Genomic DNA, 24,767 nt, shown 5'->3' with positions numbered 1-24,767 from the left:
TTCTTGACCAGAAAAAATCTGGAGTAGAAACCCTCCCCCTTCTGAGAAAAGGGACCCGGCTCTACAGCTCCCTTGATGAGCATCTGATGAACTTCGAGCCGCAGAAGACGCACATGTTTCAAAGGCACAACGGCAGGGGTCTTGGAAGGTGGAAGATGAACATACTCCTGCGTATGGCCACATTGAATGATGTTGAGTACCCAACGGTCTGATGTTATCCGTTGCCAGTTGTGGAGGTATTGAGACACCCTGCCCCCCACAGATGTTGTCGGGGAGTGGGGGTACAGCAGGAAGAGCCAGTACGCCGCTATTGTCGCTTAGTGGTGTCACGCCCCTGGCGATTCTGTTTCCCTCTAGAGTTTGACCTAGAGGAAAAAAAAGAGGTCTGGCCTTGTCTTTGATGGTAAGATGGACGATAAGACTGAGGTGTTGAACTATAAGAAGGATATCGTTGCTGCTGGTATGAACCCCTGTAGGTTGTAGAATTTCTTCCTCTGGCTCCACGGAAAGGAACCTTTCGATATTGTAGGGCTCCAAAGGATCTTGCAGTTTCTGTATCCTTCTTCATGTCTTGGAGGGCCTCATCAATATTTTTACAAAATAATGTGTCCCCATCAAATGGAAGGTCTAGGACTTTGTTTTGGACATCCGGCCGGAACCATGTCGCCTTTAGCCAGCCTTGGCGACGAAGAACAGCTGCGCCTGCTAGCGAGCGGAAAGCCGTTGTGGCAATGTCTATTGCGCAGTCGATAATCTCAGCTGATATACGCTCTCCCTACTGCAAGATTTTCTTCCACCTTGGACTCCTGGGGCAGCTGGTCTAGATATGGTGAGATGTCACACCACATATGACTATCATACCTGCCAAGTATCGCCAACGCATTCACCGCTCTAATCAAAAGACTTGCCATAGAGGAAAATCTTTTCCCAGCATTATCTAGGCATCTGCCGTCCTTATCAGGAGGAGTAGTAAGGGGTGCAGAAGGGTTGCATGACTTTCTCTGAGCCACCTGAGAGATCACTGAATCCGGCTTCGGCTGACCTGTTAAGGATGCTGGACTGTCGTCAGGGGCATTGTATTTTTTCTCCAGACACGGCAAGACTGGAATGACAGTAGCCGGATTCTTCATTGCCTTTAATCCTTCCTCCCAGACGTGGCTGACAATAGGAATGGAACGGATCGTCTTCCTATAAGGTTCTTTAAAATCATAAAGAAAACACTCAGATTGAACTGAAGGCATGGGAAGGCCAAATCTGTGAGATGCCCTCTCCATCAATTTGTGAAACCCTCCTATGTCTGCCATGGGAGAATCAGCTGTATGCAGTGTCGGAGAAGGTGGGTTTGGTATCACATAATCATCCCACTCTGCACACTAGTCCGGCCCTCTGATCTCATTGTGATCATCATACGAGGAATCAACCTGCACCTCTGGAACCACCGGAGATATAACTGAACTGGTGATTTGCAGCTGTGATACCATCTGGGAGGGTGGCATTGGCAAAGCCACAGAAGAAGCTGGCGGAGCAGACACAGCCTGCGCCAACGGAAGTGGAGAAGGAGGAGGCTGGGCGAGTCTCTTCCTATAGTCCAGCAACATGCCTTGAAGATCCGCCGAGAGGGAAGAAGGAACAGAAATTATCTCCTGGCTAGTGTCCTCCTGACGGTGAAAAGAGTGATGATATGAGTGCTCATATAGGTATTCATCTTCAGAATCAGTGCCTTGGCACTTGACTAGGAGCTTTGAGGGGCTATTGGCATAGCCAAATGACTTCCTTGGAGAAGTCATGTCCGGCATGATTCTCTTAAAAGAAATGGTGATTCTCTCCATCGACGAAGACGTCGTTGATGGTACCGTCGACGGTGGAGAAATAAAAAGAAACCATTGTCGACGAAGTCGTCGACGGAAGACCCACCGACACGGTCGTAGACGAGACCGTCGACACTCCGGCTGTCGTAGTCACCGTTGTCATTGATGCCCTCGTCGACGCCACAGTCGTTGCATCTACAGTCGTCGACACCCTCGCCGACGTTGTTGACATAGTCGTCGACGAGCCCATCGACACCAACGTCAACAGATGGAGACTTAAAAGCACCGTCAATGTTTTAACCTGCACCTTTGCAGCCTTCGTCAACGGAGTGTTTCGCAGCGTAGTCGACGATTGACTATCCTTGTCAGACTTCTCAGACGTCAGGGAAGAAGGCTTTTTGAAAGGTATAGCAGACTCCACCACTGCTGCTGCAGGCAGTCCTTACCTCTCCTTTGCACCATGGTGAGGAGATTTGGTAGGACTCAGGCTCTCAGACTAACGGAGGGTCTTTTTTGAGGCCTTTGAGTGATGGTCTGTAGATGGTGAAGGGGAAGCCCTACCCCTCTTCACTGACCTTCTGGACAAAGTGGCAGATGACGATTCTTCGCTGTCACTTGACAGTGTTTCCTTCCACGACTTTAGCTTTTGGAGCCAGGTGAGAAGGCGACCCTCACGGTCCCGGAGAGTCCTTGTTGAAAAGGTGCGGCAGATTTAGCAGTCCGCTGCCTTGTGGTCCGGATACAGGCAGTAGATGCAGTCTTTATGCCCGTCCTCCACATACAACCTTTTCTTGCAACAGGTGAACAAGCCTTAACAAGCATTTACAATGCAATGGTCTCGGCAATATTATTGGTAGAGCTATTTGTATTGCTCATTATTTTTTTTATTTTTTGTATCCCTAAATAAATGGCATTATTATTTCTATTGGCATATACACAGCTTCCCGCGTGCGGACATCTTCTACACACACTGGATGTATTCGAAGCCTTCACCGGTTGCCCCCACGGCCTGCCCTGCCCCCCCGGCCCCCCGCGGTCAGAGTCGTTGTCAGCCGATGGGCCTCTTCTGGCCGCTGAAGCCGCTTCCCCTGCCCCATTATCAGCTCTTCACGCCGCACCCTCTGGCTGTGCGGGGACAAAAGGCACTGAAAGAGCCCCCACCCACCCCAGGGGGCAGCCACTTACCCTGATAGCGGGGCACTTACTGGCAATAGTATCTGCGTCCCCGCGAAGGGGAGGGGGCTCACCCGGATTTATGGCAGATACGCGCGTGCAGCCTGCCCATTTCCGGTCCAATGGGACATAATAGGACCCAAGGTTTGGCGCATTTTTTATATAACGCGAACTCGACCCGAAGGTATTGGACAGCTTTCCATGAGCACCGGGTTCGTTACACATGGACACATTCTATTTTGGGATACAGGAGGAGATAAGTGATTTGCCCAGAATCACAAGATGTTGAGACAACGAGACTTGAACCTGGTTTCCAAAGCTCCAAATGCTGCTGCTCTGGCCCTTTAGCCACACCCACGTGTCACTAGGACCTACCGCACAGGCCATCTCGATATGAGAGGAGACACATTTTCACGTTCGCATCCTGCCCTACTTGCTACGAAAACTTAGCCTCCCTGCCCATGAGAATGTGTAAAAATGGTGTGGTTCTCTTGTAAAGCGCCCCAATGCCCTCGAGCGAAGTTGGCGCTGCATAACGCTGCAATACATAACTAGGCAGTGTACTCGGATATTGCCCCCAAATAAACAAGTCAATTTGGATAAGGAGTGTTGATACTGCCCCACAAATCTAGAACTTCTTCTGAGTTATACTGCTGCTGACTACCGTAGTACATGTTAATACTGCCCATTCAAAAACTGGCAGCTCTGCCTCTGCTGATAAGTGTGCCCCATTTCAAGGGTACAGTACAGAACACGGACAGCAAGAGCTATCGGTAATAATGTACAGGTCAAGGGTCATCAAGAGAGAACGTGTTTTTGAAACAAGACATTTAAAAAAATGTAAATTAGGAGACTGCACCGCACTTTAGCACAAGACTCGATTTCTTTCCACATATCCCGATTTTAAGAGGCCCATTTTTTGGTACAGTATAATAATCTGTAAGTGGCTAGCGGTCATGCCATTGGGCGGATCTCATTCATTTGTGTATGACTGGTTATCAATTGGAATCAAGATCGATGCTGAACCAGAGCAAATATGTAGCGCCGTGAATCGGCTTCACTGCGCTACACGCTGGGTGCTAGCTGCAATTAAGCCTTTCTGCACACAGAACGGAATTGGCGGGTTTCCATAGTTTGTGGATCGGTCAGTAAAGTAATGTGGCTTTAGATCTGTTGCTCTAACCTGTCAGTCATGCAAAATGATCGATCCTAGTTTGAAACAAACGTCAGACAAAAGGATGCTCTGCTCATCCCATTAGAAATACCTACAAATATTGTACTTGGCTGTATGAGCCAGATTCTATGTTACGTGTGCCAACCCCCTCTTTTTTCCTGTTTGAGTAGCTTTCGAATGCCACGTTTTAAAGTTTATTTTAGTTTCAATTCAGTGGCATCTGTGTTTAACAATAAAATACTGTGCTCTGTGAATATGTAAAATAAATGGGTCTCCTTTTGGCCCCTTAACAGAGTTAGGCGGACACGAAAGCCTCACAGATGTCAGACCTGCCACTCACACCCTTGCCCTTTGGTGAAGCAACGCTTTGACGCCCTCTTATTTGGCAATTAAGACAGATGTTATCTTCTAATCTAGGAGCTACGCAGTGCCCCCTTTCTATTGGCGCCCTATGAGTCAGAGAAAACACGTCCTTAGTGTAAGAGGGGCCGGTTGGAAGGGAGTAGCGTCACAGCAAACAGATTGTATTTATCACACGTGTTCCATATGCGCAGAAGGACACGTCAGCCTACCTTGCGTCACTTTAGAGTGCATCAGTCATGGATCAGCTCTAACGCTGCTGGTAAATTCCAGCCATAAATAACTTCATGGGAGAACTGATACAGTCTTCTACTTGTGACTATTAGCTCGTTTCGGGGCAATTATAATTAGGGAAATAGTTGAGATAAGTAAAGAATGAGTAACGGCAAAATAAAAAAATCAAAGGACAAAGTAAATTAAAAAAAATTAAGACATTAATTACTTTCAACTACTTAAAATGATGTGCTGAAACATTTGCAAACACCAGTGGAGAGGAAACTACAAACAGGTGATCTAAGCTAAGATTGTCCCGTTATAGCTGTAACGGTTATTTGTAGTTTGCGCGGGGCTGCTGCTTCCATGCATTTACTGCCAAATAAAACTACTGCCATTCTTGACGCTGATCTTTGGGTGGTTGGTTGATTAAAAGATGTACCTTTTCGAAACATAGCAGCCTCTGTTTTTCGAGCCCTCTCCTTACGCCATACTCTATGAGGTCAGTCAAAGCCCCCATGCCGTGCTGCCAGGCCACAATTCAGATTCATGGGAAGCCCAAATTAGCCTGCCTCCTACACCTTGTAAAGTAAACAGGACATTGTATGTCCCGCATGACGATCAGCGCGGCTTCAAGCTGACATCTGCAACGAAGGCCCCCCAAGTTCAGTTCAAAAATAAGTTTAAGATAAAGAATGACATTAATAAAGGCCCCCCAAGTTCATACCTTCCACAAATTCAAATCCACACTCGTGTACCTACTCCTAAAATAGAAAAGAAGAAACTGACAACTGCAACAAAGAGGACTCAAAACTCCTGATGCGTGCTGAAGCACCAAATCCAAAGCAAAACGTCCCAAACTCAAGTCTGTATCTAAAATTGCAAAGCACAAATGCACATCTTTGCCTAAACGACGCATCCCATTTTCACATCCTCACTAAAGCCGCAATGCTTTGCCAACATGTGGACCTAGAGCAGCACATTCTATTCGCATACAACACCTGAAGAAACATTCAAACTCAACCCTGTCCCTACGAATGCCGAAAGGTCACATCGGCCCAAATCAAAACATATCTATCTCGCATCTACCCTAGGAAACTGCTTATCACAGCACAACCATAGCTCGCATTTGCATCTAAAGCTGTACATACAGAGCAGGGCTGATTTACAGTAGCACATTCAAGCACACATCTGCGCTTAAAGCAGCATGTCCCTATTTCACATCTTCCCCAATTAAGCGCGGGACAACCTACAATCTCCCCATAAAAGCATTGTCCAACCTCACGAGTACAGACACTGAAGCGGCACATGCCATAGTAATATATCGAAGAAAAACACCCCAAGATGACACCTGCCTGAGGACGCAGTACAACCAAAGCACGCGGAATGCATCTACAGCAGCACATTCCAATCTCACCACTGAATAATGCAGCACATCTGCACCTCAAGCACTACACCCGAAGATCACATCTGCACTTAAAGCAATACACCAGAAACTCACATCGCATCTCAAGCAACAAAACCCAAGCTCACATCTACAACTTAAACAATACACCCTAAAGTCGCAACTGTGCCTCTAGGAACAGACCGCAGGCTCATCCCTGCAATTATCACATCCAACACTCATATCTGCTCACAAAACACACCCCAAACTAAAATCTGCAAGAAAGTCCATACTTAACAAATGTATAAGGGTAGTATAGTAGCACATTTCTAGTCCGCGTCTGCATCTAAGCTCACGTCTCCCACAGCAAAACAACAGTTGTTTCAAATACGCCCAATCTGTCAGCCATAAAACAATATTGCCCCCAAAGCATGCCCCGTTATAGTCCCCTTTTAACAAACATTTCTTCGAGCATGAGTAACTGCTCCACAGTGCTAGAGCGTAGCAGGACGACGGAGCTGCGGGCGGAGGGAAGGGGGGGGCAGAGCAGGACGACGGAGCTGCGGGCGGAGGGAAGGGGGGGCAGAGCAGGACGACGGAGCTGCGGGAGGAGGGAAGGGGGGGCAGAGCAGGACGACGGAGCTGCGGGGGGAGGGAAGGGGGGGCAGAGCAGGACGACGGAGCTGTGGGGGGAGGGAAGGGGGGGCAGAGCAGGACGACGGAGCTGCGGGCGGAGGGAAGGGGGGGGGCAGAGCAGGACGACGGAGCTGCGGGCGGAGGGAAGGGGGGGCAGAGCAGGATGACGGTTCCATATGGGGCCCAGAGCCCTGTTTTCTCCGACCACTCGAGGCATCCCTCCCTCCATTTGTCCGCCCTTGCTTTCTTGCGCATTACTGTATCCCCCCCACCCCCACCCCCACCCCGTTTCCTGCTGCCCACTCTCACGCCTTTCGACCATCTGCTCTCCTCCCTCGCGCTATCCGTTCACGAGCGCCCACTCCCACCCTTCACCTCGGCACAACACTCCATTCTCACAGCAGCCCTCCCACAACTACCCTGGAAACGCACCGACGGTTCTCTTCTGTCGGCCTGCGGTGGCATGAGAGAAAATCAATAGACGACTGAATACGAGCATTCACTCATGAGTGTGACTCCTAGGGCTGGAGCACGGCCGACAGGGAGCCACGAACAGCGGGAGAGGGCGGGAGGTGGGGACAGCGGGAGCCACGAACAGCGGGAGGGGGCGGGAGCCACAAACAGCGGGAGGGGGCGGTGAAAGGACCCAGGAAAAGGGAGAAGGAGGGGAGGGGGCGAGGGAATCACTCACCGCGCGGAAAAACAGCGTCCGGGGGCACTGAAGGAGATACTGCTGCTGTAGGTGCCATGGCCGTCGAGCTCCGTCTCTGCCTGCTGCTGCGTCTGTCAGGGCAAGTCACCGCGCATCGTCAGCCACCGTCCAGGAAAGTAGGGACCGGCCTGTAATTAGGGACCGGCCTGTAATCGGGTGGCATGAAAAACGGCACAAACATGCGTAAATGGGGGCAGAGGCAGAGGCTCGATGCTCACCTTCACTGCGGTGAAACAAAATGGCGGCCGGGAAGCTCTGAATTTTTCGAAATTGGGGGCGTGGTTTTGTGGTTCTGAGTGACAGACAACGTCACTGTCTAAAGAACGCAAAAAATCACGCCCCCAAATCCGAAAAAGACGGGGCTTCTTTGGAGTGACGCATCTCTCCTCCAATGGCTGGCCTCCGTTTAGGAAGCCAGCCAATGAAGGAGAGAGGGGGCACGGAGGCGGGACCTTCGCCGCTACTCAAACTCATTAAATCTCCGGCCTAAGACTGCGCAAGCGCAGCCTTTTAGGCCTTCGACCTAAAAAGGGCTTTTTTCTCTTTGTAAGACATTCCAAGAAGAAATATCAAACAATCCTGAAGAAAAAACTGCTGAAAAAACTGTAGAATAGAGTTGAAGTGAGCAGAGCTCAAGGGAGACTCCCTTTGCACAACGTGCGGTAGAAAATCTGAGGTTCTCTCAGCAAGGTTCTAGAGGGTGTTCAGAATTGTTTGGGCTCTTTTGCATAAAGAGGCGGATAGATTGCAAAAGAAGAATGGGCTTAGGCCTAGTTTCTTCTTTTGTAATTTTCTTTTACTGCTATTTTATGTATACCGAGTCTCCCATCTCGCCGACGAGGAATGATTCAAGCATGGGAAGCTATGAAAGTTCCAATACTGGAGTAAGGAACCCCTCAACAACCCACGTTTAAAATTAGTCAGCCTTCAATTTCAGTCCCTGTTGACATCAATTTCCTAATCACGGCGGCCCATAGACTTTCTTCGTTAAAGTGGCATTTGCATGTTTTTATTCAACCGAGGCTTCCTGCTCACCGATATGAGGAACACTTTCACTCCTTGGTCCTCTGTGTCCATTGCTGTTATTCGGATACTCTTTTCACTGGCTTTGTCTATCTGCATCTGAGCCCAGAGTTTGGTGTTGAGAATTAACCTCAAACTTCCCTGGGTCCGCATCACTAGAAAAAGAAAAACCCATTGATCTAAGGCACACCTCACAATGTTGGCACAATAACATGAAAATACAAAAGACAGAACTTCATGATGAGGAAGCCATTCTGCTTTCCCTTACAAACCCCACTCTAGGTTATAGAAGTCTTCCAAACAAGCTCTTGTAGGAGCATATGGAGCTATCGAAGACAAAGGAAGTGTAAACTTACTTACAAATGTAATTCCATCAGGCTACACAAAGAACATCTATGTCAGTGTCCATACACCAAATTAAGAACATTGTTTTGAACTATTAAACAGTTCCAGTTTTATGTTTCTGACCACTCAATAAAACAGAAAATCATGCAAATGTGGATGCCATAAGTCATCGTACAGAACCCTAAACCAGTCTCTATAATCTTGTCTCACCTAGTCGAGATTGCAATGTCCCGTCATCTGTTGAAGCCATGTCGTTGAGCCTCAAAAGTCCTCTCCCTCTTTCTACCCATGACTGGGAGTTCTTGTCAAACACAAACAGCTTGCATTGGATCTGGCAGAAAGGAGGTGCATGAAAATATTTATTGGTAAGAGACATACTTACCAAGTAGTTTATCTCACACCCTATTCTTTCTAGAAACACGCTACTGTGCAGTCTATATGAAGTTGTAGTTTGTGTTCATCCTAACAATGAACGAAAACTGCAAAGTCACAGAGTTCTACGTATATTTATATATGTTTTTTTACCTGTAACACATTGCTCTCAGCCTCTTCACCAGTTATCACCTCTACTTTTTCCAGCAAACATTTCCTTGCTGTTGCCTTTGTATAAGCTGCAGCAGACTCTGCCAAGGACTCAGAAATATTATTAGCTGCAACAAGGAGATAATAGGCTTTTAGAATCTGAAAGCTACAATTGATATAACACCAAACCAATTTCTTCCACACAGTAGACAATCAATGACAAGCAGAGAAGCTATTTTTGAAGTAGTTTAATATCAAAGGCAATTGTTTGCTAAATATCCTCCCTCAAGAGGGGGTGGGTGGGAGCTCAATGTGCCCAATCGATGTGCTTAAACTAGCAATTGAGCCACCTCGATCACACATCGAGCAGTACAGCATAACTGACTGCTCTGCCAGCTCTTGGACAAACTCCAATTGCTCAATTATGATATAGAAGAAACAAACACTCAGAGATGCTTTCTTATACACCCCACCATTTGAATCACTAAGGTCTATTCAGTCGATGCCCTAATTATACCCGGAGATGTCCACGCCGAAACATGTTCAATGGGGGTAGGATAATACACCAAAAACATGACGAAACAATAATCAAGGGGGCCAACGCGTGGGCAAACTCAACCAAGATCCCTTCTCTTATTCCTCCACCTGAAGGAGGACAGGGAGCTAAAAATCACTACAGTCTACTGGCACCCTAAATGTTGTTATAATGAATTGACTGGTAAATATGTAGATCAGCTCTTTAGAACTCTTTAGAGAAAAATCTCATATATTCCATCCCCTACAAACTCCTTTTTTTCCAAACAGGGCTCAATAGGTGAGGGCTCCAGTGGATTTGTACACAGTAATGAGATAAAGTATTATACTTAAAAAAGGTAAATGGGTTAGCTTGGTTCTTTCACTACTCAATGAAAACCACCTCTGTTGTAAAAAAAAAAAAAAAAACAAACAGGCCAAAGAATAAGCAAATTACACAGTTTTCATACAAACGTTAATGGTCAGAAATAGAAATACAAAATAGCCTTTTTCAAAATACCGAAAGGATATTTTGGGTATGCCCAATTTGCAACAGATGATTATACAATAGTTCATATTAAGACAAAAGGCAATATCTGATCTTCTTTAAAGGGCTCTTGTTTCTCAATTTACCACATTCTTCCACCCTGCATTAATTGAATATATTTGATATTACTCTATGATTGATCAACTTCAGAATATCTCCTAAACAAATGGTTATATTTTCTGCCCACTTGCCATCCTGGATTCCACAGCTGACCTTTGATGTGGGATCTTGCAGATTTCTCCTGATTAAGTGAAACCCACAGACAGACACACTTCTCCCATAGACGCACATGTGGTGTTTAGGAGTTTATATTACCATACACACTGCAGCTATGTCTGCCCACATTTCCCCTTTGCTCCAGAGAATTCCCTTGTCTTCTTGAAGACAATTTATCTACAATACAATATAGAGTGGGCTTAGGGTCGGTCGGACTCTTGGTAATGAGTGGATATTGTGATGTATCCCTCAGTGCCATGCTTATTATTCAAAGACTTTCCTTATCTTACTAATGTCAATCTGTGAAGCTATGCTGCTTTATGCTGGAGTGCTGCATGCCTTGCACCATCTTCCTTTGGCATCTCTCACCAGTGGTTACAAAACCGCAAATGAGTTTATAGGTCCAGGGGGACTTTTGACAGCAACTTGGGATTTAATTAAATGAAGCCTGCCCCACAGTTGTTGATATCAAACGCTGAAATAATTCAGAAATCTGAAAATTAGCAATCAACATTCACTATATGAAAAGATTTTTACATTTACACTGAAACCGCCACTGACATCAAGAAGGTTGGTCTTAATTTTCCGCATCCGCATTTCTTGCACAGACAAGTTCAGGAGATGGAGCTGATGCCTGGGCCACTCTGAAGCACAGTCTGCATCATACGTTTCATTACACAATCTCAGGGAGAAGGTCAAAACCTTTTCAAACTACTAGGTGAAAGGCTATAAATGGTGTGTGAATCAATAACAGATTCATGCTCCTAATATGCAGTATTTCAATCATCTGAATAAGAAAACAAATGGTCTATGGGTCATCGAAAATGAAACCAATCAAACACCTGTCCACAAAGCACATGATTTTGCAGCTAACTGACAGAATATGATGACCATTTTTTAAATCCATTGAACATGGTTTTAATGTAATAATTCACTTTAATGTTTTGTAAGAATGGTGGGTTTTGTAAAAATGTTTATTTTAAAATGGCGGTATTTCTTTTTCCAGGAGTTCAGCAAAATCATTCACACTTTTGATTACTGACATGTTCTACAATCAGTTTCTATTTGACTACAAAGTGGAAACTATTGATGCCCCGTTTACTTATCAATTAATCTCTGGTTGAGGTTTGTGACATGAGTTTATGGATGACTGACAGAGCATGGTAGCTTCCAGATGCTCAAATGTTCAAACACACCTTAAACGTCAAGCACACAAATAGCTACACAAGATACTATACTAAGCTTAGCATGAGAATGTAAATAGTTTTTTATATTAAAACCACATGCAAACCGTGACAGCGGTGTTAAATACCTGCCTAAGCTTGCAGCACCTAAACAGTTAGGGCATGAAAGACATTTTTGAGAGAGTAACCGGACCCATGTTTTGGTGCTGAGGAATTTTTGGAAAGAAAATTGGACCATTGGAATGGTAGAAGATAATCTCCAAGTATGTTTATTTATTTTTTCCTTGAGTTTAACATCAAGTGTAAAACATTGCAACATTAGTACCAGCCTAAAAGCTTAGGCAGATGATAGTAGCTTAAGTAACATGGTATGCAATGTTTTGTTCAGAGTCTTACTTTAAACCATTTCTCCTTGTGCTTAATCATACATAAAGAATAAGTAATAGCTTACACTTTTCTGGCGTTGCTTCCTGTGATGAACTCTCTGAGCCAGACTCAACACCAGCATTTTCCCTGGTACTCTCTGTGCCAAGTTCATTGAGTTTAGGTGGACTCTGGTGGAGAGAATAAACATCCATAAGCATCCAGAACTGTTATTTCTAAGCAAGCAGGCTGCAAGATAAAACATGGACACTTAAAGTTGTACAAGTAAATGGGAAAATAATTAATCACAGTTGGATCTTATTGTAAAGCAAACATGCAAGTAACCCGAACTTACACTTGATGAAAAAAACAGCATTTAAAAATGCTGATAATTGTTATGACCTATGTCCCCTTTAGGTTACGCGCATGCAGCCTTTCCTCTTCCTGCGCCCAGACTGTCTCTGGGAGCGCCCTGGCCACTTACAAGAGCAAGAGGAACAATAAAATACAATTTTGCCGACGCCATGCGGCAAGTGTTTTCACATCAGCTGCATTGCCTCAAGGAAATGTCCTTTTATTGTAACTTTCGGCAGGCATAAAAACTCTTTCCTGTACGGCAGGCTGCGCAGCAGGAGGCCCAGGACACGCACTGAAGACAAAGGGGCTGCTACATCAACTAAGAATGGAACATTTCAGGAGGACAATCCGGGGCAGTTTGAAATAAATTCTATGAACAGGATAATTTTAAGTAAAGACTTGGCAAACACTTTTTTTTTTTACCATGCCTCTAATTCATTTATTATCGCCTAGGAGAGCTCCTTCAAGGATATGACATTAGGATGTCTGTTGATCAAGTCTGGTTTTAGGGTTGCGCTGTGTTAAGCAGTTTTCAGGCAACAATAAAATGTCAACATGACACTGGTGATTAATGTTCCTATTGGAGAGAGATGGATCTTTGCCTAGTGGGAGTTTTGACTTTTCATAAGATAGTGTAGAGGGTTAATATGCCTGCTGCAAAGAAGGTGTACCATGCAAATTACAGAACTGTATTTATGCGGATAGCTCCAGCGGTTACTGCTTTTGTCACAGGGATCCTTTTGTTATTGCAATTCATAAGTCACAATCCTAATATAGCACAGTGACCTATGATTTTTTATCAAAGTGCTGCAAGCAAACTGCATGGTATAGGTTAGAACTTTATGCTTTTTTTCTCTGGCTTTCATTATCCTAATGTTGCTAAAAGGGTGCGTTTGGCTGGAAATAGAGACTTATTAGTAATGCTAACCCCAACCACTGGGGTATGTTTTAAATCCTGAGTTTATGCTTCTGCAAACTAAACACTCATAAAATATACTGCCTACTAGTATCGATGACATGTCATTCCTATATCCTTTAATCCTCATTGTCTTATGTAACATTTTATATAGACTGATTACACAGGATTCATTGTCTCTGTATAATGTACATGTGGGACGAAAGGTGCTCCGACACCCAACACTGTTATGAGTAGTGTTGTACAACAAATTAATGGTGTGTGAGAGAGGGGCACTTGAGAGATGAGGGACACTGTTGGAGGGTGGGAATCTATGGAGGAGGTGGTTATTGGGGGATCGCTGAAAGACTGTCGCATGTGCGCCACCACAGGCGCTATGGAAGTAGAGTAGGGCTCGACAAATCCACTCGACCGCTCGCATTTGCGAGGTAAATTTTATGAGGTCGAGCTATTTTTAGGTCCTACTTGCCCTTTCTGGCGAGCAGGAAAACAGACTAACTTTTGTCCTCCGTCTTTGAAAACAGAGCAAATGTGACAAGATATCAAGATTTAAAGGCCTTTTTATTGCTGACAAAGCAAATAAGCAATGTCACATTTGCTCTGCTTTCAGAGACGGAGGTCAAGTACTGTTAGGTCGAGGACATTTTTCAAGGTATTAAACCTGCAGGACTAGTACCATTTTTCAGATTGTTCTAGCCCTGTAGTGTGTTGCTCATTGTGGAGACACACCCTATATATCATGAGCTCAATGTTTGATAGTGCTGCTATGTAAAGAATTGCTTCGTCTCATTCCGATTAATGAGCCAGTTGGCTTTTTTAAAAAAAACAAAATGTACTTAAACGCTAAGAGTTTAATAGTGCCCCCTTAATTGAAATGTGAATTCTTTGAATATATGATTGTTTTTTAAACTAAATGTGGGAAAGTGGCTCTATATATATACTGGACCAGAATAGGGTACAGTGTGTATAGAGTCCACAAACCCCAGAGGTATAACAGAGGTTAAAGCCAGGTGTGAAGTTACTCTCCAAAGTGGTAGCTTGGTCGAGCTGTAAGGCAGAACCAGAGGACAGTGTAAAGCATTTGTTCTACACACTCAGTCAGCAAAAGGTTTCACACACTCAAAGACTGAACTCCAGGCCAATTGTTTATATATCAAAGATATAGTTTTTTTATTTCTAGAACCAACAGGTATCAAAATATACTGTTCTCAATACGAGAGGTCTCAGATGAGGCAACACAATTCTACACACAATTTAGCATTGAGCTCAATGGATTTTCTTATATAAACACAGTTGATTACTTTGTAGATTACTTTGGTAGTTCCAGGACTGTCTCCTAGATTCAGTCCTGGGGTCTAAGCTGAAAACAGTTTAGCAAAAACGTTTTAGGTATTGCAGTGATTTTTCAGGAATATAAAGCTATTTTAAAAGTTCACACTTAGAAACTTTTCAACAGAAATCTGGCAATGTTATCCAATGGGAGAACATTCAGGTTGCAGGTAAAGTTCGATCTTATTACTTTGGTAATCCAGTACTGGGCTCCTGTGTCCAGCACTGGGGTCTCAACTTAAAACAGGTAAGTAATTTCGTTTCAGTATTTTGTATGATTTTTAAAGAATATTTCCAGTTTTCAAAAGTAGACATTTTGAAGAAATTTCACAGAAAAGCAGACAATGGATTCCTATGGAGAAAATTCAGGTTACTAGTAAACCTGGCAAGGATTACTTTTGCGGTTCAGTACTGGGCTACAAGGTACAGAAATAGTTTATGTCCTGATCACAGGTGAGTACTTCGCAATTCGGTTGATTTTATATGAATATTTTAAGTTTCCAAAACTTCACACTTAGAAGAATTTTCGAGTCAAACCAGTCAATGTTAGCCAAAGGCAGGTAAGTGAGTTACCGGTTTCCAGGTGAGTACTCGACTGGTGAAGTTGTGCTTCTGGGCATAGACTCAGGGATCCCCCAAGGTCAGGTAGGTACAGTTGGTTCACCCTCAGCGGCGCCGGGGCGGCCGGGTGCAGAGGTAGTTCGGCCCAATGTTATCCAATGAGGGACAGGGGGCCTCCGGTTGGTGCCTGCTGGCTAGCAGGTCACGCGGCTGTGGGAGCTGGGCTCCTGGTCACTTGCTCAGGGCAAAGGGGGAAGCAGGATAGGGCAAAGCTGACACAGCAAGTGGTACTGGAGCGGCTGGATGCAGGGTGCTTTTGAGCAGTCGGGCGATCAATGTTATCCAATGGGAAAGGTAAAAAGGGAACAAAGGCTGCAGGCTCGGGGCGGAGACTCTCCAGGGGCGACCAGCACTTTGAGAGGTAAGTTGGGATCTTGGAGCACAGGTAGGTACCCCAAATGGAGGTACAGGGGGCTGTAGGGCGCCGCGTGCAGGGGTGTCTTTGGGTGTCGGAAAAGCTTACCCTCTGCTGGTCGCGGTTGGGGTGGCCCCTGGTTCTGAGTCTGCAGGCGTCGTCTGGTTCGTCGAGGAGGGCCTTTGGGCACTGGACTTCAGGTCCCAGTCGCCGGGGGGACGTCCTCGTGGTCTTGGATCACTCTGGCACGGGCCGGGCGCAGAGTGGGCTGGTCTGGAGCTTCCTGGCTGGCACCAGGGGGTTGTTGCAGCAGAGCCTCTGCTGATGGGAGTCCCAGTCTTTAAGAGGGTCAAGGCAGGCAGGTCCTATGGGTGTCCCAAGGTTGCTGTCCGCAGGAGTCACCGGGATTTAGGCAGGAGCAGGTTCCAGGATCGGAAGGCCGGTAGGGCTGGGGCCAAGTCAGTTGTTGTCGTCCTGTCAGCACCTGCGCAGCGCGTCGTCTTCCTCTTGGTCTTCTTTCTTCTTTTCTTATCGGGATCTGAGGAAGGAAGGTTCAGGGAGCCCCTAAATACTGAATTTAGGGACGTTACAGGTAGGGCAAGTGCAGGGACCAATGGGTCCCTGTCCTGGGGTGGGTACACCCCTAGCCTGGTCCTCTCCTGTGGGAGGGGGGCAGGAGCCTAGCTGTGATTGGGCAGGGCTCCCCATTTTCAAGATGGCCGGAGCCCGGGGTCGTGCTTTACCTAGTCTCCCCCACCTGAGGGGTGGGGTTGGCACAGGCTGGCACACCCCCCCTTCCTGACTTCGTTTTTTCCCGCCAGTCTTCGCGCCAGAGTGGGGGGTTAGGACTGGTGGGGGCCAGTTGCTGAGTACAGCAAATGGTCTGGAGAAGCTCACAGAGGCGGCATGCCTTTGAAGCTTCCACCTGCCCATCCTCGGGGAGGAGACCTAGCACCTCGCCCAGGATGTGCATTGTTACAGGCCCAGGAGAGCAGGGGGCTCTCCACCCAGGGGTCCAGCAACATGTCTGCTGTATGGCGGCCTCTGCAGCCACTCAGCCCAGACGTGGATTGTAGGTTAGGTTTTCAGGGGGCATCTCTAAGATGCCCTCTGGTGCATTTTAAATTAAATCCCATACTGGCATCAGTGCGGGTTTAATGTGCTGAGAAGTTTGGTACCAAACTTGTCAGTCTTCAGTGTAGTCATTATGGTGCTGTGCAGTTCGTAATGACAAACTCCCAGCACCATATATTCTTAATGGCATCACTGCACTTACAGTGCCCAGGAATGGCCCAGGGTACTGTAGGGGCACAGGGCTCATGCACCTGTGCCCACACCTCTGGCATAGGGCACCCAGCTAGAGGGGTGACTTAAGTATGCCAGGGCAGTGCGTTTTGTGGGCATGGCACACAGGGATGTGTGCCATGTAGACTCTTTGTTTAGTTCTGTACTTAGACACTCAGCCTGCAAAGGCAGTGTGTGGGTGTCAGGGTACAGGGCCCCTGAGGGTGACACAATAAGTGCTGCAGTCCTCAGGGGTCTTCTCTGGTCACCATGCCCTGGGTACCTTGGGTACCATTTACAAGGGGCTGACAGGTGGGTTTTAATTTCAACACAATTTTAGGGAAGGAACACAGGCCCTGGGTACCTGGTTGGCAGGAACCCAGGGCACACTTAGTAAAATCACATCAGCAGTTCAGAAAGAAGTGGGGGCAGACCAATGCAAGAAAGATGGCACTTTCTCACACTAAATAGATAATTTTTTAAAATCTAAATCTGAATAACTTTTTTATCTTAATGTAAAATTATCACTGTACTTGGCATTGATCCAGGTCGGGCCCTGCACTGCTGTCGGCAGCCGCAGCTAGGGCGGGAAAAGGAATTAGTTACTTACCTGTACACTATAGTTCTCCAGTATTATCTTTCATAGATTCACATGCTTGTATCTTCCCCGTCGTCATGGTGGGAGTCTCACGGTAACAGAATGACCAAAGCAGTATCATAGAGAAGAAAACTGCATAGAAAAGCCCATAGGGACTGTAGTATTTGGTAACCAGACCTCCTCATTGTTTGGTCCAAAAGTCAGCTAATCAGCATTGCTGCCCTGCCTTCACACTCCCCAGCAGAATCTTCCTGCCTCAGATTTCCGTTCCAGAGTGAGAGACATGGATAAATACCGAGATAACAGGTTCTGCCTGAGAAACGGGGAGGTGGACGGGCGCATGTGAATCTATGAAAGCTAATACTGGAGAACTATAGTGTACAGGTAAGTAACTAATTCCTTCTCCAGTATTACATCTTTCATAGATTTACATGCTTGTATCAGAGTAGTAAGTAGTGCCCACAAAGCCTGCAGCGTTTCCAGGATAGAACCCAGAAGGAAGTTCTGCAGCTGAAACATTGTTAGAACATGATCTTAAAATACACAGGGCAGATAGGTATAAAAACCAAATTCCCCTTTATAACATATTGTGCAAGTTCTCGAAAGAAAACATATTAAAACCATCTATAACGATATCAGATTTTATACGTTCATTTGTAAATTGCTTTCTGATCTGAGAACTTCTTCCGTCTACCCTTAGGGACTCTGATCCTTTGACCATATGGTTTTTAAACACCCACTTATATTTTTGTTTGCATATAATTTTGTGTAGTCGTAAATCATTGTATGAGGGGTAGGAGAACCGAATCCAATGAATTATGATATGATGAAAAGACTGTATCAATGCCTATGTGATAACGATATAATGACCAATATTTTTTTGTCTTTATCTTATCTCCAGAATACAGGCTATGGACGCAACACTGTGATTAAACCACCTCACGGATATAAGATATTGATATGAGCACGACTACGTTCACCGACTGGTAGTGATAATATGATAAGAGCACAGATTTGCATGAACAAATTGAATAGACACAATACACTTGTGCTAATTAGTTTATATATAAATAATGGGTTAAGACTGTCATAGGATAGATATTGCCATTATGACACGAACCCCCCCCCCCCTTTTTTTACTTTAATGAACTGCAACTCTATCTCTTAATTTGTTTTCACAACTATGGGTACTATACCCGGGATTTTGAACTCTAGTCACCCTATGCTCAATCATATCGATACCCATTTCATCATAGCCGCTGTTACTCCCTGATATGTTTTCCTAATAACAGTCGTTCCTCTGTAATCTAGATGAATCAATCAATATATCTTTCTCCCCTACCCTCTTATAAGAACCTCAGTTATAAAACCAATCGGGTACTACACCCTTAATTTTGTACTAATTGAATTAGAAATTGTACAATGTTTTGCTTCAGAACACAAATGTATTGAAACTGTGCTTTATTTATTTTCTTTACATGTATTCACATGATCTAGTTTACTTTTTTTTTTAAAGCATAATAGAAAGCTCAATGTGATGTAAACAATGAGTCTTTTCTTCACCTCCATTATTCTATGTTGTGTCATGTTATTTAAAGAGAAACTATGTCCGTGGTGGTCATGTGACCAAGAGCCTGTGTGCTCGAAACGCGTCTTCTTTGTGCCCATTAAAGAATACCTGATAATCTACCCGGCTGGAGTGGCTTGTGATTCCTTCACGTCGCTGTGCAGGAGGTTCGAGTGAATCTACGTGAGCGGTGGCGCCCGCTCGAGACACAAGCCCCAGCCCGTTTGGAAGGGCGGAGAGCTGCGCCGAGTTTGGAAGGTGACGGCAAGTCAGGAAATCTCCGCCCGCCGGCTGTTCACAGGACCTCGTTACAAATCTCTTCGGCGTGATTGCAACCTGAAGAATCCCCCCGCACCCACGAGGAAATCGCAGTAATCAGTTACACGGAGCGAGATGGAGGTGAAAACGAGAGCGACAGCCAGGACTCGCTCGGCAACTGTTTGCAGGAGCGCGACCGGGTAGGAGACGGCCAAGCGGCTGCAGTGCACTCTGGGCAATGGAGTTCCTAAAGGGACGGGAAGCCTCAGCAGAGAACGTTTTCAAAAAGAGAACGCAAAATGGAACAGATAGAACAGCAACTGGTAGCACACACCAGGCAAATGAACCTTCCCTGAAACAAAAAGGCATTCAGCTGGAAAGACTTAGAAAAAAAGAACTCAGCCGATGGTGGGAGGCGACATCTCTGGCAAACTACATTGAGATGGATCATGTGCCCAGAGGACTGAGGATCTTCATAGTACCTACGCTGAATAAACCTAAACCTGAGGTTCTCAAAGCATGGCGTGAGAATACCAATGCGTGTTCCAAAGTAATGATGCAGATCCTGATCAAGAATGCGTGGGAAGAACACAATGAATTACTTAAAGAAATACAACTGCTTCTTGACGATCTGGCAAAGGATACTAACCAAACGGAGGTGACCAAGATTCTCGCTCTAGTGGACGATAAAATAAAGAAATTTGAAAAAGACATTATGGCCAGGAAACAACGCAAATTTGAGCGTGACGAACGCGACTATATGTCTGGAAGGATCCTAACCTTTGCTAAAAAATTCGACAAACCCCGCTCCTCTCTCCTGAAAGATAAAGCACTAGGAATGGCAGATAAAGATCGACGCCAATCAGAAACAAGTGTGAGTTCGGAAGCAAGCTCTTTGGATGGAGTTGCACAATCGGAAATAACGGCTTTTCCCGACGAAATGCGCCTCCTACTGGAGGACAACGAACAGTCCATCAGAGGGAGGACAAGATATCAAGGCCGAGGAGGAAGGGGAAGAGCAAAAGGCGACGAGAGCAGAGAAGGAAAAACCAACAGTACTGGAGTGGGAAACAAAAACCAGATGCCAAAAGCCAAATAATGGATGTACAAAGCAAAGAACTTACGGTAATAAACCTTTCTAATAGACAATTAACTATACATGAAAAAGAAGTTTTGCAATTAGGGTTAACATTTTGCCCTGATTCCCGTTTTGATGACACGCAAGCACGCATTGACATGTATATGTTCACTAGAAAACTGAAGTTGCACAAAATCCATTCTAGCAAGAAATCCACAAGTCAGACCCCAGACTTAGGGAGCACTTCAATGACATCCGGTATTGAACTCCAGGCTGTTCTAGATGACTTATATGAAGAGGGAACAATAGATCCAACACAAACGTCAATTCAGACATTAGACACAACACCCATAGAGAGTGGTAGCCAATCCAATACTATTGTGACCCCCTTCAAACCTAAGTCCAGATTCAGACCACAGCTCCCCAGAGATAATATTGATCTCTTCCATGACTTAGTCACTAATGACATGCTCAGACTCCTACACAAATCCCCTGAGAAACAAAATCTCTCACCAGAAATGAGGGAGGCATTAAGATCTTTAAGAAATGACGACTCTGTAATCATCAAGCCATCAGACAAGTGGGGGAATGTCGTCCTTTGGGACAGGAAGCTATACATCACTGAGGCAATGAGACAACTGTCAGATAACACATGTTATGTTAAAGTAAACCACACCTACCTTACCAAACTACAGAGTAGAGTTCACCAACATATACATGAATGGAATAACAATGATCTGTTAAACTGGGATGAGACTAAGTTCCTCATCAATAAAAATCCTACTACACCCACATTTTACCTACTGCCCAAGGTACATAAGAACCCCACAACACCCCCAGGAAGGCCCATTGTGTCCTCTATTAACAGCCTGATGGAGAATGTATCTCACTATGTGGACTACTTTTTGAAAGATTATGTGAAGGGTTTAACTTCTCACATACAGGACACTAAGGACTTTCTCCAAAAAGTGGAGAACATTAACTGGGAGCATCATTTTTGGCTAGTATCTTTGGACGTGGAGAGTCTCTATACGTCTATAAGACACAGAGACGGCCTTAAAGCATGTGAATACTTCTTACAGACCAGAAGTAAACATTTGAAAGCTCATTCTACTATGTTGTTACAAATGATTGAGCTATGTCTCGAGGAAAATGTATTTTTGTTTGATGGATCCCTGTATAAGCAGATACAGGGCACGTCGATGGGCACCTGTTTTGCCCCCAGCTATGCCAATCTATTGGTAGGCTGGTGGGAGGAACAGGTGCTCAGAGACGATGCCCTTGAGGAATGGACTAAAAATGTGAACATTTGGGTAAGGTTCATCGATATTATTTTCTTTGTCTGGGAGGGAGGTGAGAACGAACTAACCACATTTGTGAATGTTTTGAATTCAAACTGTCTTAATTTGAAATTTACAATGAAGCATAGTCAAAAAACCCTAGACTTCCTTGACATTAGAATGAATATCGTTGAAAATAAAATTGAAACTGAAATTTTCAGAAAAGAGACAGCAGGAAACTCAATGCTACATTCCACTAGCTGTCACCCCCCGAGCTTCAGGTGGGCAATACCATTTGGCGAATTTTTACGCGCCAAAAGAAATTGTAGCTCCCCCAATTCATTTGAGAAACACAAGAAAGCCATGTATGGGAGATTTGTAACAAGAGGTTACCATCAGAATATGCTCCAGAAAAGTGAGGCTAGAGTCTCTCTAATAGACCGGAAAGACACCCTGTTTCAAGCACCAAAGTGCAGACGGGACCCCTAGACTGAACCAATTAGGTTAATAACTACCTATAACACTCAATCACCAGAGTTCAGTAAAATAATAAGAAAAAGATGGGATATCCTTTTACAGGATAAAACATTGAAAGACAAACTAGGCAAACACCCATCAATAACTTACAGAAGAGACAAATCGATTAAGGATTTAATCGTACAAAGCCACATGGAGAAGAAAAAGACATGGCTAGAACTAAAGGGTGGATTCTCGACATGTGGTAAATGCAAAGCCTGTAGGTACAGTACAAATGTGAAGGAGGTGGTACTCAGCAGGGTCAACAAAAAGTGGAAGATAAACAAGAAAATCACTTGCAATACAGAATTTGCTATTTATGTTGTAACATGTCCCTGTGGTAAATGGTACATAGGGTCTACCACTTTTCCAGCCAAAAAGAGAATTCTGGAGCATTGGCGTGCCATCACCAATAAAGATTTCACATACAGCACAGCCAAACACTTACATAACCATCATGATGGGGACTGGACTAAGGCTAAATTTTTCGTCCTTGACTGTATACCAAAACACGTAAGAGGTGGTGATAGAGTGACAGCACTACACAGAGCAGAATCGAGATTCATTCTCCAGGCAGGTAGTATTGTTCCAATGGGGATGAACGTCGATGAAGAAATGTACGTTCATTTGTAAATTGCTTTCTGATCTGAGAACTTCTTCCGTCTACCCTTAGGGACTCTGATCTCCCTGACCAACAACCCCGCCGCCGCCAGAGCCAACCTTCACGAAGGAATGAAAGAGGTAGCCGAGTGGATGTCGACCAGCCGCCTGAAGCTGAACTCGGACAAGACGGAAGTCCTCATCCTGGGATCCTCGCCCTCCGCCTGGGACGACTCCTGGTGGCCCCCCCGCCCTGGGCACCGCACCCAAACCGACAGACCACGCACGCAACCTGGGCTTCATCCTGGACTCCTCCCTCTCCATGACCAAGCAAGTCAACGCCGTCTCCTCGTCATGCTTCAACACCCTGCGCATGCTACGGAAGATCTTCCGGTGGATCCCCACCGAGACCAGGAAGACTGTCACCCAGGCACTCGTCACCAGCCGACTGGACTACGGCAACGCCCTCTACGCCGGAACCACCGCCAAGCTCCAGAAGAGACTCCAACGGATCCAGAACGCCTCAGCCAGACTCATCCTCGACATCCCACGACACAGCCACATCTCCGGACACCTAAAAGACCTGCACTGGCTCCCGGTCAACAAGAGAATCACCTTCCGTCTCCTTACCCACGCACACAAAGCTCTTCACGACCAAGGCCCGAGCTACCTCAACAACCGCATCAACTTCTACGCTCCCAAACGACACCTCCGATCAGCCAGTCACGCCCTCGCCGCCGTCCCCCGCATCCGAAGAACTACAACAGGAGGAAGGTCCTTCTACCTGGCCGCCAAGACCTGGAACTCCCTCCCGACCGACCTGCGCCTGACCCAAGACCACCTCGCCTTCAGGAAGAAGCTCAAGACCTGGCTGTTCGGGTAGCAGCAGCACCCCCCCCCCCCTAGCGCCTTGAGACCCTCCGGGTAAGTAGAGCGCTCTATAAATGCCTATGATTGATTGATTGATTGATATGGTTTTTAAACACCCACTTATATTTTTGTTTGCATATAATTTTGTGTAGTCGTAAATCATTGTATGAGGGGTAGGAGAACCGAATCCAATGAATTATGATATGATGAAAAGACTGTATAAATGCCTATGTGATAACGATATAATGACCAATATTTTTTGTCTTTATCTTATCTCCAGAATACAGGCTATGGACGCAACACTGTGATTAAACCACCTCACGGATTTAAGATATTGATATGAGCATGACTACGTTCACCGACTGGTAGTAATAATATGATAAGAGCACAGATTTGCATGAACAAATTGAATAGACACAATACACTTGTGCTAATTAGTTTATATATAAATAATGGGTTAAGACTGTCATAGGATAGATATTGCCATTATGACACGTATCCCCCCCCCCCTTTTTTTACTTTAATGAACTGCAACTCTATCTCTTAATTTGTTTTCACAACTATGGGTACTATACCCGGGATTTTGAACTCTAGTCACCCTATGCTCGATCATATCGATACCCATTTCATCATAGCCGCTGTTACTCCCTGATATGTTTTCCTAATAACAGTCGTTCCTCTGTAATCTAGATGAATCAATCAATATATCTTTCTCCCCTACCCTCTTATAAGAACCTCAGTTATAAAACCAATCGGGTACTACACCCTTAATTTTGTACTAATTGAATTAGAAATTGTACAATGTTTTGCTTCAAAACACAAATGTATTGAAAGTGTGCTTTATTTAAACAATTTTCTTTACATGTATTCACATGTTCTAGTTTACTTTTTTTTTAAAGCACAATAGAAAGCTCAATGTGATGTAAACAATGAGTCTTTTCTTCACCTCCATTATTCTATGTTGT

The 24,767-nt window shown here is 45.2% G+C and overlaps 1 protein-coding gene across 2 annotated transcripts in view; it reads right to left on the bottom strand.

Moving 5' to 3' along the window:
• The window catches only part of RANBP3 (RAN binding protein 3), a 387,515-nt gene that overhangs the window by 69,206 nt on the left and 293,542 nt on the right, over positions 1–24,767 (bottom strand). For both annotated transcript variants that reach the window (XR_015302612.1, XM_086947244.1), the window contains exons 13-16: positions 12,262–12,364; positions 9,354–9,478; positions 9,039–9,159; positions 8,496–8,638 (exon numbers count right to left, since the gene is read on the bottom strand). Coding sequence is in view for 1 of the 2 variants with exons in the window: in XM_086947244.1 (XP_086803370.1) it covers positions 8,496–8,638; positions 9,039–9,159; positions 9,354–9,478; positions 12,262–12,364 (492 nt within the window). In the remaining variant the exon portion in view is untranslated. The remainder of the gene's footprint in view (positions 1–8,495; positions 8,639–9,038; positions 9,160–9,353; positions 9,479–12,261; positions 12,365–24,767) is intronic.

The sequence above is a fragment of the Lissotriton vulgaris genome, chromosome 12 (genome assembly GCF_964263255.1).
Source record: "Lissotriton vulgaris chromosome 12, aLisVul1.2, whole genome shotgun sequence".
Lineage (NCBI taxonomy): Eukaryota > Metazoa > Chordata > Amphibia > Caudata > Salamandridae > Lissotriton > Lissotriton vulgaris.
Note: the sequence above shows the minus strand (reverse complement) of the source record. Positions and strands in the feature narration are given on the sequence as shown.